The sequence below is a fragment of the Bos taurus genome, chromosome 5 (genome assembly GCF_002263795.3).
Source record: "Bos taurus isolate L1 Dominette 01449 registration number 42190680 breed Hereford chromosome 5, ARS-UCD2.0, whole genome shotgun sequence".
Classification (NCBI taxonomy): Eukaryota; Metazoa; Chordata; class Mammalia; order Artiodactyla; family Bovidae; genus Bos; species Bos taurus.
Window position 1 is genome coordinate 10,940,069 of NC_037332.1, and position 16,248 is coordinate 10,956,316.

Genomic DNA, 16,248 nt, shown 5'->3' on the forward strand with positions numbered 1-16,248 from the left:
AACAGTCTTCTCCAACACCACAGTTCAAAAGTATCAATTCTTAGGTGCTCAGCCTTCTTTATGGTCCAACTCTCACACCCATACATGACTACTGGAAAAACCATAGCTTTGATTATATAGACCTTTGTGAGCAAAGTAATGTCTCTGCTTTTTAATATGCTATTTAGGTTGGTCATAACTTTTCTTCCAAGGAGCAAGTGTCCTTTAATTTAATGGCTGCAGTCACCATCCTCAGTGATTTTGGAACCCAAGAAAATAAAGTTACTGTTTCCACTGTTTCCCCATCTACTTCCCATGAAGTGATGGGACCAGATGCCATGATCTTTGTTTTTTGAATATTGAGTTTTAAGTCAGCTTTTTCACTCTCCTCTTTCACCTTCATCAAGAGACTCTTTAGTTTCTCTTTGCTTTCTGACATAAGGATGGTGTCATCTGCATATCTGAGATTATTGATATTTCTCCTGGAAATCTTGATTCCAGCTTGTGCTTCATCCAGCCCAGCATTTCACACAATGTACTCCTCATATAAGTTAAATAAGCAGGGTGACAATATACAGCCTTGGCATACTCCTTTTCCAATTTGGAACAAATCCACTGTTTCATGTCTGATTCTACCTGCTGCTTATTGACCTACATACAGATTTCTCAGGAGGCAGGTTAGGTGATCTGGTATTCCCATCTCTTTCAGAAGTTTCCATACCACACAGTCAAAAGCTTTGGCATACTTCTTCAATAAAGAAGAAGTAGATGTTTTTCTGGAACTCTTTCTTTTTCGATGATCCAATGGATTTGGCAATTTGACCTCTGGTTCCTCTGCCTTTTCTAAATCCAGTTTGAACATCTGGAAGTTCTCAGTTCACATGCTGTTTTAGCCCAGCTTGAAGAATTTCAAGCATTACCTTGCTAGCATGTGAAATGAGTGCAATTGTGTGGTGGTTTGAACAGTCTTTGGCATTGCCTCCTTTGGGATTAGAATGAAAACTGACCTTTTCCAGTCCTGTGGCCACTGTTGAGTTTTCTGAGTTTGCTGGTATATTGAGTGCAGCACTTTAAAGCATCATCTCTTAGGATTTGAAATAGGTCAGATGGAATTCCATCACCTTCACTAGCTTTGTTCATAGTGACGTTTCCTAAGGCCCACTTGATTTCATAGTTCAGGATGTTTGGCTCTAGGTGAGTGATACACTATCACGGTTAGCTGGGTCATTAAGATCTTTTTTGTATAGATCTTCTGTGTATTCTTGCCACCTCTTCTTAACATCTCCTGTTTCTCTTAGATCCATACCATTTCTGTCCTTTATTGTGCCAGTTTTTGCATGAAATGGTTAAAATAGTATGTTCTATATTATGTGACTTTTACTACAATAGTGTTAGTCACTCAGTCATGTCCAACTCTTTGTGACCCCACGGACTATAGCCTCCCAGGCTCCTCTGTCTATGGAATTTCTCAGGCAAGAATACTAGAGTAGGTAGCCATTCTCTTCTTCAAGGGATCTTCCCAATTTACAGATCAAATCCAGGTCTCCTGGATTGCAGGAAGATCCTTTACTGTCTGAGCCACCAGGGAAGCCTCTTTACCACAATAAAATGACATTAAAAAAAAAAAGGTGAACCATAATGTAACTTATGGATTTGAAAAATATGCTGCATCAATGTAAGTTCATCAGTTGTAACAAAAACTACTCTTATTAAGGATGTTGACAATGGGGGAGGATATGCATGTTTGAGGCCAGGAGGTATATGGGAACTCACTCCACTTTTCTCTCAATTTTGCTCTGAATCTTAGACTTCTCTAAGAAATTACATTATTAAAAATTCTAATATAACTACTCTTAATTATAATATTTCACTTACACAAAGAATATGAATTCTGTTAGTCTGAAGTTTATTATCATGGTGCCTTTTAAATTCACCCAAAGCAAGGTCCGATGCTGTAAAGGGCAATATTGCATAGGAACCTGGAATGTCAGGTCCATGAATCAAGGCAAATTGGAAGTGGTCAAACAAGAGATGGCAAGAGTGAATGTCGACATTCTAGGAATCAGCGAACTGAAATGGACTGGAATGGGTGAATTTAACTCAGATGACCATTATATCTACTACTGCGGGCAGGAATCCCTCAGAAGAAATGGAGTGGCCATCATGGTCAAAAAAAGAGTCCAAAATGCAGTACTTGGATGTAATCTCAAAAATGACAGAATGATCTCTGTTTTTTTCCAAGGCAAACCATTCAATATTACAGTAATCCAAGTCTATGCCCCAACCAGTAACGCCGAAGAAGCTGAAGTTGAACTGTTCTATGAAGACCTACAAGACCTTTTAGAACTAACACCCAAAAAAAGATGTGCTTTTCATTATAGGGGACTGGAATGCAAAAGTAGGAAGTCAAGAAACACCTGGAGTAACAGGCAAATTTGGCCTTGGAATACGGAATGAAGCAGGGCAAAGACTAATAGAGTTTTGCCAAGAAAATGCACTGGTCATAACAAACACCATCTTCCAACAACACAAGAGAAGACTCTACACATGGACATCACCAGATGGTCAACGTTGAAATCAGATTGATTATATTCTTTGCAGCCAAAGATGGAGAAGCTCTATACAGTCAGCAAAAACAAGACCAGGAGCTGACTGTGGCTCAGACCATGAACTCCTTATTGCCAAATTCAGATTTAAATTGAAGAAAGTAGGGAAAACCACTAGACCATTCAGATATGACCTAAATCAAATCCCTTATGATTATACAGTGGAAGTGAGAAATAGATTTAAGGGCCTAGATCTGATAGATAGAGTGCCTGATGAACTATGGAATGAGGTTCTTGACACTGTACAGGAGACAGGGATCAAGACCATTCTCATAGAAAAGAAATGCAAAAAATCAAAATGGCTGTCTGGGGAGGCCTTACAAATAGCTGTGAAAAGAAGAGAAGTGAAAAGCAAAGGAGAAAAGGAAAGATATAAACATCTGAATGCAGAGTTCCAGAGAATAGCAAGAAGAGATAAGAAAGCCTTCTTCAGCGATCAGTGCAAAGAAATAGAGGAAAACAACAGAATGGGAAAGACTAGGGATCTCTTCAAGAAAATCAGAGATACCAAAGGTACATTTCATGCAAAGATGGGCTCGATAAAGGACAGAAATGGTATGGACGTAACAGAAGCAGAAGACATTAAGAAGAGATGGCAAGAATACACAGAAGAACTGTACAAAAAAGATCTTCACGACCCAGATAATCACGATGGTGTGATCACTGACCTAGAGCCAGACATCCTGGAATGTGAAGTCAAGTGGGCCTTAGAAAGCATCACTACGAACAAAGCTAGTGGAGGTGATGGAATTCCAGTGGAGCTATTTCAAATCCTGAAAGATGATGCTGTGAAAGTGCTGTACTCAATACGCCAGCAAATTTGGAGAACTCAGCAGTGGCCACAGGACTGGAAAAGGTCAGTTTTCATTCCAATACCAAAGAAAGGCAATGCCAAAGAATGCTCAAACTACCGCACAATTGCACTCATCTCACACGCTAGTAAAGTAATGCTCAAAATAATCCAAGCCAGGCTTCAGCGATATGTGAACCATGAACTTCCTGATGTTCAAGCTGGTTTTAGAAAAGGCAGAGGAACCAGAGATCAAATTGCCAACAGCCGCTGGATCATAGAAAAAGCAAGAGAGTTCCAGAAAAACATCTATTTCTGCTTTATTGACTATGCCAAAGCCTTTGACTGTGTGGATCACAAGAAACTGTGGAAAATTCTGAAAGAGATGGGACTACCAGACCACCTGATCTGCCTCTTGAGAAATTTGTATGCAGGTCAGGAAGCAACAGTTAGAACTGGACATGGAACCACAGACTGGTTCCAAATAGGAAAAGGAGTTCGTCAAGGCTGTATATTGTCACCGTGCTTATTTAACTTATATGCAGAGAACATCATGAGAAATGCTGGACTGGAAGAAACACAAGCTGGAATCAAGATTGCTGGGAGAAATATCAATAATCTCAGATATGCAGATGACACCACCCTTATGGCAGAAAGTGAAGAGGAACTCAAAAGCCTCTTGATGCAAGTGAAAGTGGAGAGTGAAAAAGTTGGCTTAAAGCTCAACATTCAGAAAATGAAGATCATGGCATCTGGTCCCATCACTTCATGGGAAATAGATGGGGAAACAGTGGAAACAGTGTCAGACTTTATTTTTCTGGGCTTCAAAATCACTACAGATGGTGACTGCAGCCATGAAATTAAAAGACGCTTACTCCTTGGAAGGAAAGTTATGACCAACCTAGACAGCATATTCAAAAGCAGAGACATTACTTTGCCAACAAAGGTTCGTCTAGTCAAGGCTCTGGTTTTTCCTGTGGTCATGTATGGATATGAGACTTGGACTGTGAAGAAAGCTGAGCGCCGAAGAATTGATGCTTTTGAACTGTGGTGTTGGAGAAGACTCTTGAGAGTCCCTTGGACTGCAAGGAGATCCAACCAGTCCATTCTGAAGGAGATCAGCCCTGGGATTTCTTTGGAAGGAATGATGCTAAAGCTGAAACTCCAGTACTTTGGCCACCTCATGCGAAGAGTTGACTCATTGGAAAAGACTCTGATGCTGGGAGGAATTGGGGGCAGGAGGAGAAGGGGATGACAGAGGATGAGATGGCTGGATGGTATCACTGACTCGATGGACGTGAGTCTGAGTGAACTCCGGGAGTTGGTGATGGACAGGGAGGCCTGGCGTGCTGCGATTCATGGGGTCGCAAAGAGTCGGACACGACTGAGCGACTGATCTGATCTGATCTGAAAGATCAGAATCCCAGAGCAAGTTTTAATAATGTAACATAGTACAACATTAATAATGTTTAAACACATTCTAATGGAAAAACTGCCTCCTCTTCAAAAAAAAGAAATTTTGTACTTTAAAATGATTGGCCATACACGACTCCAGAAAAACCTGGTGAGAGGTGACATGGTTTTGCTAAATAAAAGAATACAGTTTTAAACTCTAGGCATTCTATTAATTGTAAAGGAAAATCAAATTAGAAGAAATAGTTGAGTAAGAGATAGGTTGAAGTTTAATCAAACTAAAGATCCAGTTCTACTCAGATATTCAATTCATTTGGAAAACTGATCCAAGATTTCACCTTTACCTCATTCATTTATATTGCTCTAATATTGACTGCAAGGAGATCCAACCAGTCTATTCTAAAGGAGATAAGTCCTGGGTGTTCTTTGGAAAGAATGCTGCTAAAGCTGAAACTCCAGTACTTTGGCCACCTCATGCGAAGAGTTGACTCATTGGAAAAGACTCTGATGCTGGGAGGGATTGCGGGCAGGAGGAGAAGGGGACGACAGAGGATGAGATGGCTGGATGGCATCACTGACTCGATGGACGTGAGTCTGAGTGAACTCCGGGAGTTGGTGATGGACAGGGAGGCCTGGCGTGCTGCAGTTCATGGGGTCGCAAAGAGTCGGACACGACTGAGTGACTGAACTGAACTGAACTGAACATCATTAATCTGCATTTTTCACATATGTTTCTTATAAAAGCTGTCCTAAGTTTATCCTGGGAAACTGTGAAACTGTACATTATGATTCCGTAGGCGCAGGGTGAGGTCTGAGTATCTGGATGCCAGTGCTCCTGATTTGATGAACACAATTTTAGAATCAAGGTCTACCAATCCCTTGAGACCATCAGAAATCATTGAACTCACCTGATTTCCTTGTTGATTGCATCCAGTTGTTCCTGAAGCATCATGGCCAGTGTCTGGGCATCAGAATGACCACTTGGAGAGAGAAGATCCATTGAGCTGAAAATTGTTTCTCTATCGTCATCATCAATGTCAGACATCTCTGTGTCACTTTCAAAAGGGTGGCTGCTTAGCACTCCAATTTGTTGAGTTCTATTCCACTCATGATCTCCAAGAGATTTCACCTGGAAGGTAAAGGAAAAATTACAGTATATTTCATCTTGCTCATTTTCAAAGCACTATTTTGAAAATAAAAACCAAAAACACACATGCTTTTATAGCTTCCTTGGCAAAAGCAGAATTGATTATTAACATTTTATTTATCATGTCAATAAGATAGTTCCTTGATACTTAAGTAATGGAAGGTATTAATTTCAGCATAAATATCAATATTTTAATAGGAATAAAAATGTTAAACTTCTGCATGATTTTTAGTTCAACCTCAATTCAAGGTAGTACTTATTTTAAAGCATCTATGTTTCCAATGTTTTCATGTTTTGTAAATGTAACAATCTCTATTTACTTGTACTTAAGCACTTCCATTTCTTATACTATTAATAATTAGCCTGAGGGAACACATATTATCACACAATAAATTACACAGGAATTCTTTCTCCTGTATTCTAACAAAGTAGCAAAAACATTGCAAAGATTTAATTTAATCTCCACTGCTCTGGTTGCTTAAATGCCTCATTGATTTTTTTAAGCCCAAGGCACATCAATTTACATGACTATGTTTTTTAAATTAATACAATAAGTCCTCCATATGAGTAACAGTCTTAAGTAACCAAGAGACCAGTGCTTGAAATTTCAGGCTATGACCTGAAGGCAGGAGATGGCTGAAAGAAAGAGAGCAGTCCTAGATTTCCTGCTATTTACAAGTGGGTTTTCATTTTTGTGATGATGTAAAATGATTTTGGGGGGGACCACAAAAGTGATATTGCCCAAAAAGCCATTTTTGGCCACATGGCATAATTTGAAATCACTCAAATATAGATACAATTATCTTATCACTTGGCTGACTATGCAAGGTAGGACACATAAAATTCCTGGGCTTCAATTTTTTTCATACATGAAATTAGTATAAAATAGTACTCAATTTATAAGGTTACATGAATAAATACTTGACACATGCTTAGTTCAACTTATGGTACCTAGAAGGTGTTTTATGTTGGACTTCCCAGATGGTGCTAGTGGTAAAGAACCTGCCTGTCAAAGCAGGAGGTATAAGAGATGCACGTTCGATCCCTGGGTCGAGAAGATCCCCCAGAGAAGGGAATTCTTGCCTTGAGAGTCCCACGAACAGAAGAGCCTGGTGGGCTATAGTCCATAGGGTCATAAAGAGTCACATATGACTAAAATAACTTAGCACGTGCACAGGGGTTTTATGTTAGCTATAGTTAAAAAAAAAATCTGTCATATATCACACTTGAAACTAACACAAATGAATGCTTTCAGTATAAAAATACTATCCAAAATGGAAGAGTGTATTTACTTAAACCATCAAAGACTTGAAATCAAAAGCTTAACCTTTGCCTCATCTCTCCGCACACCCATGCGGCCTCTCCTTGGTCTTCTTATCACTTTGGTTGTTCTGTAATCAGACTGGCTGTCCACTAGGGATCCAACAGAGTACCGCAGCTCGGCTGAGGTGTCTAGATGAGTTCTGGAAATGAGGAAAACTTATCAGCAAATCACCATCCACCACTTAATTGGCAATAAAACTCAAACGCTCAAGGGGGAAGAAAATATGTTATGAATCTTAGAGGTCTCTTCAGAGGCTTACGTCATACATTCCAGTCTCAGGTTCATTCTGAAGATCAGGTTCCTTTTAGAATATTAAAAAGCCTTTCTGTTTATTCATTATCATTTTCAAACTCCCTAGTCAATTGAAACATGTTAAGATTGACAACCAAAATCCACTGGCTTACATTCTGACAACTCTGTTTTATTTTGAGCTATTTAGTGGATAATCCAATACATTTTATTTATCACTGTGTTTGTTTTAAATATTCTTCATTAACCTAAGAGAAAAATGAGTAAACATTTTGAGTCACTGCATTATCTATTTTCTACTGTTTTATTTTTCAATTTAGGAAATTAACAAAATACTTAAAATCAGATTGACCTAAGGTTAATAATTTTTTTTTTTTTTTTTGGAAAATAAAATATGATAGTCCATCAGAACAGTTTTTCAGGTTTGGATAAGACATTGTTCCAAAAATATTAAGGAAGAATCTTTTAATAAGCACATTCAATTCTGAAATCTGCTTAGAGATAAAACACTTTGAAAATTCTAATTGGAAAATATCATCAGACTAGTTTTCAATAAACATGAAAATAAAGTACATTGTAATTGAAGTGCACTAAAGGTTTCTCCAAGTATATTATTTATATATGGATTTATATAAAATTAAGTTTGCAGCTATAGTAATGATGATAATAACAAATGCAACATGCTGTCATATAAATGATCCATCATCAATAGGAAATACTCTTAAAGCTGTTTTCTCTTGAACCTGGGGCTTCTGTTGATCTACTCTGCTCTTACTCTCAGTTCTCTTTGCGGACAAAAACAAACATCTCCAAATACTTGGCAAGACTATAAAAGGTTAGGTGAGTTCTGGGTTTTTGAAGAAGTAGAAGACACTGACTTAATTGATGCAGGTTCTTGTTTAGCCCAATTGGATGTTAAAACAGACGAACTAAGGAATCATCCTCCAAATAGATGACAGCTATTGTTTTTATAGCAGCAAACTTGAGGCTTAATCAGGCAAAATGGCTTTATTGTGAATTAGTTATATATTACAAACTAGCCAATCAGGCCATAGCCATTAAATGGCACAACTGTCAGTCTTTATTTATAGCAGAGGATATAAATTTCATCAAGACAAAGATCAGATTTTAGTCACCACTGTGTGTTCAAGGAGATATTCCTAGAATATAATAAGAACTTGATAAATATCTGGTAAGACAAGAAATGAATGCAATTGATTATATTAATATTATAGTCCAGACTGTCCAGGTCAGCATATTCCCTGTTTAAGGACCTTTATTAGTCTGTGGCTGCTTAGGGTAATGTCTCTTTGGGCACTAGAGTTTCTAAAATTATAACTCATCATGCTAGGAGTATTGTTTTCATGTTGTTTTATCTCTCAATTCCAGGTCATCAATAAAAACACTAAACAAACACAGATCTGGTCCCATTGATGCCCTCCTCAAAACTCTTCATTGTTCTTACAAAGCCCTCTACCTGGGCTTCTACTTCCCAGTTTCATTTCCATTTACTCTCAAAGTCAAACTTTCTTTTGCTTCAAGCCTTTGAACATGCTATTCTTTCTGTCTCTTCACACATTTATATGATTACTATTTCTTGTTTCTATTTAAGCTGAGGCTTAAAAGTCTCAACGTCATATACTACTCTAGCTCCTGGTGAATGTATTCACATTCCCTGTATGAATGTGAATTCCCTGTGTGAATGTGAATGTGTTAGTCGCTCAGTTGTGTCCAACTCACAGAGAGTCCATGGACTGTAGCCTGCCAGGTTCCTCTGTTCATGACATTTTCCAGGTAAGAATACTGGAGTGGGTAGCCATTCCCTTCTCCAAGGGATCTTCCTGACCAGGTCTCCTGCATTGCAGGCAGACTCTTTATTGTCTGAGCCAACAGGGAAGCCCTGGCTTCCTGAGGATTACAGGAAGCCCTGTAATCCTCAAATTCGTATTTGTGCATTTTCCATCTGGAACATGTATTCTTCACTACCATCACCTATCTCCAATGTTACAACATCTCACAAGTAGAAAGCACTTAAGTTATCTTGAAAGAACAAAAGACCTGAAGCAACACTAATTGTAGGAAAGCATTGCTATTATTTTATTGGAAGCAGTTACTCCTCACCTCTCTCCTTTTATTCAACTCTGATCTGTCAGAGGCAGTATTTCCCTATATTTCAATTTTTAAATTATTTTTGGTGTACAGTATTTTGAGAGGCATTGGCAGATAGATGGAAGTTACAACACAGTCCCTGGTTCCCTTAAACAAGGAACCATGAGGTTTCCCCTCCAGGATCTCCTGGGACTCTTGAATACAATCTCATAAAGGAACTTGCACAGATAAGTAGATATGAATTTTCTTGGAGAAAACCTGTTGCTCATTTCTCTGCTTCCTGGGATGTCCTTTCTTGTCCTCTGCAATTATCCAGATCCTAACCTTTCTCCAGAGATGAGCCAAATGAGGCCTTTTTCCAGTCACTTTGGAACTCATTTTTCTTTCTTATCATCATTGTCACCATATATATCACTGAATTAATAACTTCAGTTCAGATATATAAATCATAATAAAACATTGGAAAAATGAACATTATTTTCAAAACACTATATTAGTAGAGGATATTGGTCACTGTCTTACTCACTCCAGCTCATCTCTTCCTACTTTCCCACCTGTAAGATCAAAAACTAGATGAAGTTCTCGTGTACTTTGTTTTCTTTATTTCTTTTTCAATTGTGTGCACTCAGAATATGATTGTTCAAGAAATAATTTGTTTAATAAAGTTTCAGTTGTCTCTTAACTTTTTATAAATTAGCTGTCTTAATAATTCCTATAATACTGTATATTTGTGAGTTGATTTACTGTTTACAAAACACCCTTTTCTCACTTGTCTCATCTTATCTGCAAAGTAAACTTGTCATAAAATGTTATTTTATATGTAATTAATGTAAATATATATATATTTAATTTGAATTTATTAAGGAAAAAAGGGTTTTCCAAAATCAAACAGTTATTTTGTTATTACATGCCTAAGACCTAGGAATGTCGACTTAGTTGTTTTTAGTCTAGTGTTTCCTCTACAACCTGTTGTACCAAAGAATAGTTGTTCCCTATGTAGTTCCCAGGAGAAGGCGATGGCACCCCAGTCCAGCACTCTTGCCTGGAAAATCCCATGGACGGAGGAGCCTGGAGGGCTGCAGTCCATGGGGTCGCTAAGAGTCGGACACGACTGAGCGACTTCACTTTCACTTTCATGCACTGGAGAAGGAAATGGCAACCCACTCCAGTGTTCTTGCCTGGAGAATCCCAGGCACGGCGGAGCCTGGTGGGCTGCCGTCTATGGGGTCGCACAGAGTCCGACACGACTGAAGCGACTTAGCAGCAGCAGCAGCAGCAGCATGTAGTTCCCAGGCTTCCCTGATGATTCTTCACTGTCAATAAATGTCACATTGTTCGGCTGCCATGATGACTCACTACAGTGATAAACTTTTAGATAGCACTTTTACAACTCTGTATTTCTGAGACTGAAGGTAAAAAAGACAATGAAATGGCCATTTGGTCCTAATAAAATATACATTTGTTGATTGAATAATGCTAGTTCTGTGTATTTACTCTGTTGGCGTTTTCTTTCATCTTTACCATTATCAGCATCATCATCACCATGTATATCACTGAATCAATAACAAGTTCAGATACACAAATCATAATAAAACATTAGAAAACTAAACATTATTTTCAAAATCAAAGATCTACATATCTAAAAGTTCCTTGGGTGTATTTACATCTGTAGAACTGATTCTTATATTAAACTGAATTCAAAATTCTGAAGAGAATATAAGTACTTTTAGGATTTTTTTTTATTTGGATTTTTCACTTGAATGCTTGAAAAATGCTTTACTGGATATGCATTTCTTCAACAATATCTATTGAGAGTCATATATATATATATATATTTTTGGGGTGCTGAAATTATAGTACTCAAAACAGGCAAAGAACTCCAACCCTTGTGGAGCTAACATTCTTAGGATTAGCTTAAGACCAAAAAAATGCACTTTTATAATAGAAGTCTGTGGTGGTCAAAAGTTTCAAATAGCTGATACTGTGTTGTTTCACAAATAAATGCTTGTTATTAACTTAGATATATATCTATCTACATAGTAAATAAGCATCTCTTTGCTTTTTTTTTTAAAGATGAGGTATTGACTCAAAGCAGCTGAGTACAAATAAATTTACTTGAAAATTTTTTAACATATTTCTCCTTTCCTCTTTTGCCTCGACAAAAACAGATCTTTACCAATGATGAGTAAATATAAGTAATCATAACCAATGATGCTTCTTCAGTAACAGGAAACACTGAAAGCATTTCTGCATATAGAGAAAATGACCGATGCCTCTTACTAGAAAAACATGTAATCTCTGTATCTATAGCTCCATGTCTTAATGTATGGTTTATAATATATAAGAAGACATATATTTCTATATATATTAAATGAAGAATACAAAAGGTAATGATTTATATTTTATTGCATGTGTGAGGAAAGAATTACTAAATTAGAGAATTATTTTGGAGCATAGAAACTATAAATCAGTAAGGAATCAAAATAGGGCAATGCCTGCTGACCAACAGAAGGCATTTAGTTATTTTATTTGAGGAGATACAAAACCCATAAGAAAGTTCACATTGATTTTTGGTGAACTATAGATAAGCTTTTAATTTAATATTACCTTGGTATTGTGGGTTCAATTAAAGAGCCAGTTCTCATTTTCAACTGGTCAAGTTCGGATCTCAGCTTTTCAATTTCTTCTGCTAACCTTTCCTAAAAATCAAAGAGGTGTTACTCGGATGATAGGCATATACCAATAATACCAACATTCAATTATGATAAACCAACTACTAAGCTTAATAACTTTCTAAAAATGGAAAGAATTAATATATTTTTATTAAGTATTGTTAGATATGACAGCAAAAAATGCCTGACTTTCCCCTTGAGATGAAAATGTGACAGAAGAAATTAATACAATTTTACCCACATTCTCTAGTACTCACTAATCCTAAATCTTTCTAAACATATGGGAAAACTAAGATCATGACTAGCTATATATACATCACTTCAAAATCAGAGTAGAAAGCATAGCTGTTTAAAAAATCAAGAAAAGGTTAAGAAAAGGATGATAAAAAGTCATCACCTGATATGAGCTAAAGTTATTAGCTTGGTATTGGTACAATAACTTGTGCATCTGAGAATTTTCTAAGATTGGCATTATCAGTTTCAGTCTGTAAATTTATGAAGACAAGAGTGATCTTATAGCCCTTAATTAAATGCTCATGTAAGCACTCAGTTTTGTTTTTGTGATTATAAATTTTATAGCATTATAAATATTTAAATGTGTCCTTCTGTATTTTCCATGGCTGTTATTTTTCCCCCTCGCAGGGGCCAATGATGGCCATTTTATTGGACCCATACTTCTTTTCTCACCATGACTTTTTTTCAGTGTGGCCTTTGCAATGTTTATCGTATCTGTTCTTTTTATTCTTTCTACTGCCATCCTTTATTACACATATTTTTACCTTTTTCCTGAATTATTTTACCAACTTCCACAGAGGCATCATTCCCTTCCATCTCTTGCCCACACATTCCTCTGCTAGCTGTATCATCTTTAAAGACATATATGATCAAATAAAACTCTTGCTTATAGTTATCTGATACATTCTTATTATATTTATTAATTCATTGATTCATTATTTCCACAAATATACAATGAGCATCTCTTGTGTGGTAGGCTTTAAGATACAGCATGCATGCTACAGCAATGAACTGTCAAATTTCCTGCCCTCGTGTAATTTACAATCTAGCAGAAAAGAGAGTAAACAATTTGGGTTTATAGGATGTTGGTAGGAAGTAGAAAATAGCAGAGTAAAGGAAGGCTCTGAATTAAGTGATACTTGAGCAAAGACGGAGAGAAAGGGAGGGAGATAAAAAAAATACCTTCAGGAAAGGAATGGCAAGTAGGAGGAATGGTGGGTGCAAAGGCCTCTTGGGGGGACCACATTTGGTGAGGGAGAGGGCAAGGAGGCTTTTGTGTCTGGACTGGAAAAGTTAAGGAGAAAGGCAAGTGGTAATCGGTTTAGGAAATCATGCTAACAGGATTTGGTAAGGGTAGGCCTGAAAGCTCTGTAAACCATCTTAAAGTGTCTGGCTTTTACTCTGAGTGAGATAGGGAATGACTTGGGGATTTTTGAGTAGAGAAGTGACCTGATGATTTTGATGGCTGTGAGGTGAACTGATGAATGGGACTGGAAGGCAGGGAAGAAATGAAATTATTACTGCTCTTCCAAAAACAGGCCAAGAGGATTATGGCTTGGACAACCGTGGTGTCAGAAGAGAATGGCAAGGATATTGGTTGCATTCTGAAGATAGAACTGAGAGAATTTGCTATTGAACTGGCTAAGGGGTGTGGATCAAGAAAGAGGTCAAGAATAGCTCCAAGATTTTTAACCTGAATAATTAAGGGGAAGAAGTTGTGACCTATTGATATGACTGCTGGGTGTTGATTAGGTTAATTGGTAGTGGCGTTTTGGGAGTTGAGGGGATTACTTGTTAAGATGGAGATGCCCGTGAGTCCAAATAGAGATACTGAATTGGCTCTTGAATAAATGAACTCCTTCAGGAACGAGGACCCAGTAGGTGATCTAAATTTGTAAGTACTCAATTTACAAATGGTATTTAAAATCTATGAACTCACCAAGGACTGAACATACAGAATATATCCAAGGATGGTCCTAGGAACTTTAGAGATCAAGATAATGAAGAGAAACATGAAGAAAATAAGTTGATTATATGAAGGATTTTACTCATAATGGACTTTGCTGCTGCTGCTAAGTCTCGTCAGTCGTGTCCGACTGTGTGCGACCCCATAGACGGCAGCCCACCAGGCTCCGTCGTCCCTGGGATTCTCCAGGCAAGAAAACTGGAGTGGGTTGCCATTTCCTCCTCCAATGCATGAAAGTGAAAAGTGAAAGTGAAGACGTTCAGTCGTGTCCAACTCTCAGTGACCCCATGGACTGCAGCCTACCAGGCTCCTCCGTCCATGGGATTTTCCAGGCAAAAGAGTACTGGAGTGGGGTGCCATTGCTTTCTCCATAATGGACTTTGAGTTATAGATAACTGAATGGAAATTTGAGAAGTTATAGATGTGGTTAGATTAGGAAATGTGTTCAGCTGTATGGAATGGCATTCAGAAATGATGTATGACCTGGGATTTGCTTCCTCTAGATACTGACATGAACAGGGATGTAAAGCATGGAATGATTTGTACTGCTGATTGCCTGGGCAGATTGTTGGAGTTATAAGGTTCAGGTAGGTGGTTGGGGAGTGGGTTCTGGGGATCTTGCCAGAAGCACACAGAGCTTTGAATAACATAACATTCCAGAATAGGATCCAGTCCAAAATTCACAATCTGGTAACACTCTAGTCCTTTAAACACATACTAGTCACAGCAAACTTCTGGTGATTCAGCAAATCAACCATCTTTGTTTTTTCTCCACACTACTGCATAAGTATGTCCTCTTCCCTATCCTTCTCTGTTGGTTAAGATCATATGTGCCTTCAAGAGCTGGATGAAATGTCATCTTCTTCATGGAGACATTCTGAACTACTCCAGAAAGAATTAGATGCTATCTTCTAGGCACCATACTGAATTGTTCTAATACATCTATCTTTCAGGGGATAAGAGTATGTGCATCCTGACTGTGGGACAAAATAGCTATTTTTAAATTAATATCATAATATGTAGCATTCAATACGGTTAGATGTACAATTGTTCCTTCTTCTCTTTATTCTCTCATCTTTTCCAATACCTTCCAAATGTCATATGTTGTCAGATCTTCCATCCCTTCCTTCTCCCTCTCCTTTTCTGCCTCTCTCCCTTCATTCCTTTCTTCCTTCCATCTGTTTCTTCCTTCCCTCTATTACTCCCTGTTTCCCTCCCTCCTGCCCATCTCTGTTTCCATTCCTTTCATCTTTTGTTGAGCACACGTTTAATAAGTCACTTCTTAAGACAGTGATTAGGTATTATTTCATTTACCTATGCTGAACAAAATAAGACAAAATTGCTAACAAGAATTTTACATGCTAAGGAAGGAGGAAAAGACATTATCAATGACAGCTTTTAATGTTTCATAATCTGGTCCTTATCTGTCTAGTCTCTCATGTATTCTACAATAAGAATAACTGATTCTAGTAAAACTGCTAAGCCCATTATTATTTAAGATCTCAAACCTAACTACTCATCCTCTCCCCACTCTAAGCACCTGCAATCAGGGCACAGGTACTGTATTTGAAAGACCTGCACCACAGTCCTATCTTTCCTTAAAGTTTTCTGAAACCTTCTTTAGAGCATCAGTATATGGTGATCTCTCTTACCTGTAGTTCTTATCGTCTATTTCCCTCATTTGGCACTTGGCATCTGCTACTCTACAATTCATTGCCTTGTGCTTTTTCGCCTGAGACTTTTTCAGATACTTTAGAACTAAGATTTTGTTCGCAAAGATGTAACTTATCACAACTGTTATGCACAGTAGTTATTTAATACATTGCAGCTAAAATAATCTCAGACTAGACACAAATCAGTGCATACAATTTTATATAAAGTTCAAAAAAGTAAAAATAATTTTTATTTTTCTGTTAGCAGTCAAGATAGTGATTATCCTTTAGCATAAAAGTTGCAATTATAGGCTAACAATGGGGGG

At 37.6% G+C, this 16,248-nt stretch overlaps 1 protein-coding gene across 14 annotated transcripts in view; it reads right to left on the reverse strand.

Moving 5' to 3' along the window:
• The window catches only part of PPFIA2 (PTPRF interacting protein alpha 2), a 502,235-nt gene that overhangs the window by 92,375 nt on the left and 393,612 nt on the right, over positions 1–16,248 (reverse strand). For all 14 annotated transcript variants that reach the window (XR_009494446.1, XM_059886832.1, XM_059886831.1 and 11 more), the window contains 3 exons: positions 12,225–12,316; positions 7,263–7,398; positions 5,697–5,917 (listed from right to left, as the gene is read on the reverse strand). Coding sequence is in view for 13 of the 14 variants with exons in the window: in XM_059886832.1 (XP_059742815.1) it covers positions 5,697–5,917; positions 7,263–7,398; positions 12,225–12,316 (449 nt within the window). In the remaining variant the exon portion in view is untranslated. The remainder of the gene's footprint in view (positions 1–5,696; positions 5,918–7,262; positions 7,399–12,224; positions 12,317–16,248) is intronic.